This window comes from Emiliania huxleyi, assembly GCF_000372725.1.
Source record: "Emiliania huxleyi CCMP1516 unplaced genomic scaffold EMIHUscaffold_9146, whole genome shotgun sequence".
Lineage (NCBI taxonomy): Eukaryota > Haptophyta > Isochrysidales > Noelaerhabdaceae > Emiliania > Emiliania huxleyi.
Window position 1 is genome coordinate 1 of NW_005195185.1, and position 1,201 is coordinate 1,201.

The window sequence follows — 1,201 nt, forward strand, 5'->3', positions numbered from 1 at the left end:
CAGGATGGCGGGCGTGAGGGGCGAGAGGACAAAGAGCGGCTGCCCGATCCGAATCGGAGCGCCGTACGAGAGGCTCTCTGCCGGCGGCGGCAGCAGGTAGGGCGTGAGCCCGGCCACGTGCAAGAACAAGCCGGCGCAGGCACAAGGCGCAGAGATGCGCAGCCGGTTGAAGACCGCCGCTCGCCGCGCCGCCCGGAGCATCTCGACGGCACGCGCGACGTACCGAGTGGCCGGGTCGGTGGCCGGCTCCATCAGCCGCGTCCGCGAGCCGAGCTGTAGCGCGGCGGCGAAGCGCGCGTCCCTCCATGTCTTTGAGGCTGCGCTCACGAGGATGGCCACGAGGATGGCGAGCGTGGGAAGGAGCGCCAGGAGTGCGACGCCGTTGAGGTAGGGACGCTGCTGCCTGTGAATCTCAGCCCGCTCTGCTGCTTCGAGCGCCTGCACCGCTGCCTCGTGGTCGAGGCCCGCGTGCGAACACGGGCCGTCGGAGGAGCACGCAAACACCGACGGCGGCACAGGCCACTGGCAGACGCAGCGGAAGAGGGCGAGGCACGGAGCCTCGAGCAGCCCACCGTCCGAAGAAAGGTAGGCACAGCCGGAGATGTTGGCGTTCGGAGCAAAGGCTCCGGTCCAGGCCGCAACGCCGGCTGCAGCAGTGCCAGTGCCCGCTGAGTCCGCGACCGCGAGCGCCGCGGGCGACCCTCGCCAAGAATGGCTGGTGCACAGCGCGGCGCACTCGAGCCACGTGCCCTCAACCGGCGGGCTCGTGTAGCACTGAGATGCTGAGGAGGACCAGCCTGGAGGGCAGGGCATGGCGCCCCACAAGGAACAGCTGAAGCCAGAGGGGCGACGATTGTTCGTCCCAGTTCAGAAAAAGAAAAAATTGTCTGCCCTGTGATTTGGTCTCGGCAGCTTGTCAGCCCTGAAGATCCCAATATAGGATTCTCCCCAAACCTTGCTCAGCTGATCCAGCACGGGCCGTAGGCCAGCCCAGGGCAAAGAAACCAGTACCTCATCAGGCTTCCCTGAGCGTCACAGCTCGGTGATCGCGCCGGCCGGACACCACTGTAACGTCCGTTCCGGGCATTTGAACGCGACCTTCGGGGGCAAAGACATTGGCTCTATGGCTCAGACTGGACTCCTCTTGGTCCCTTCTGATGCCCTAGGCCACACCTGGGCCTTACCCGGGGCTCTAGGGGCC

General features: G+C 66.5%; 1 protein-coding gene across 1 annotated transcript; it reads right to left on the bottom strand.

Annotated features, from left to right (window-relative positions):
- EMIHUDRAFT_460881 (hypothetical protein) lies at positions 1–842 on the bottom strand (the record flags this gene model as incomplete). Its single annotated transcript, XM_005757286.1, has 1 exon — positions 1–842. A coding segment is annotated over exon 1 (813 nt), but the record flags the coding sequence as incomplete, so codon positions are not given.
- Positions 843–1,201: the final 359 nt, after the last annotated feature.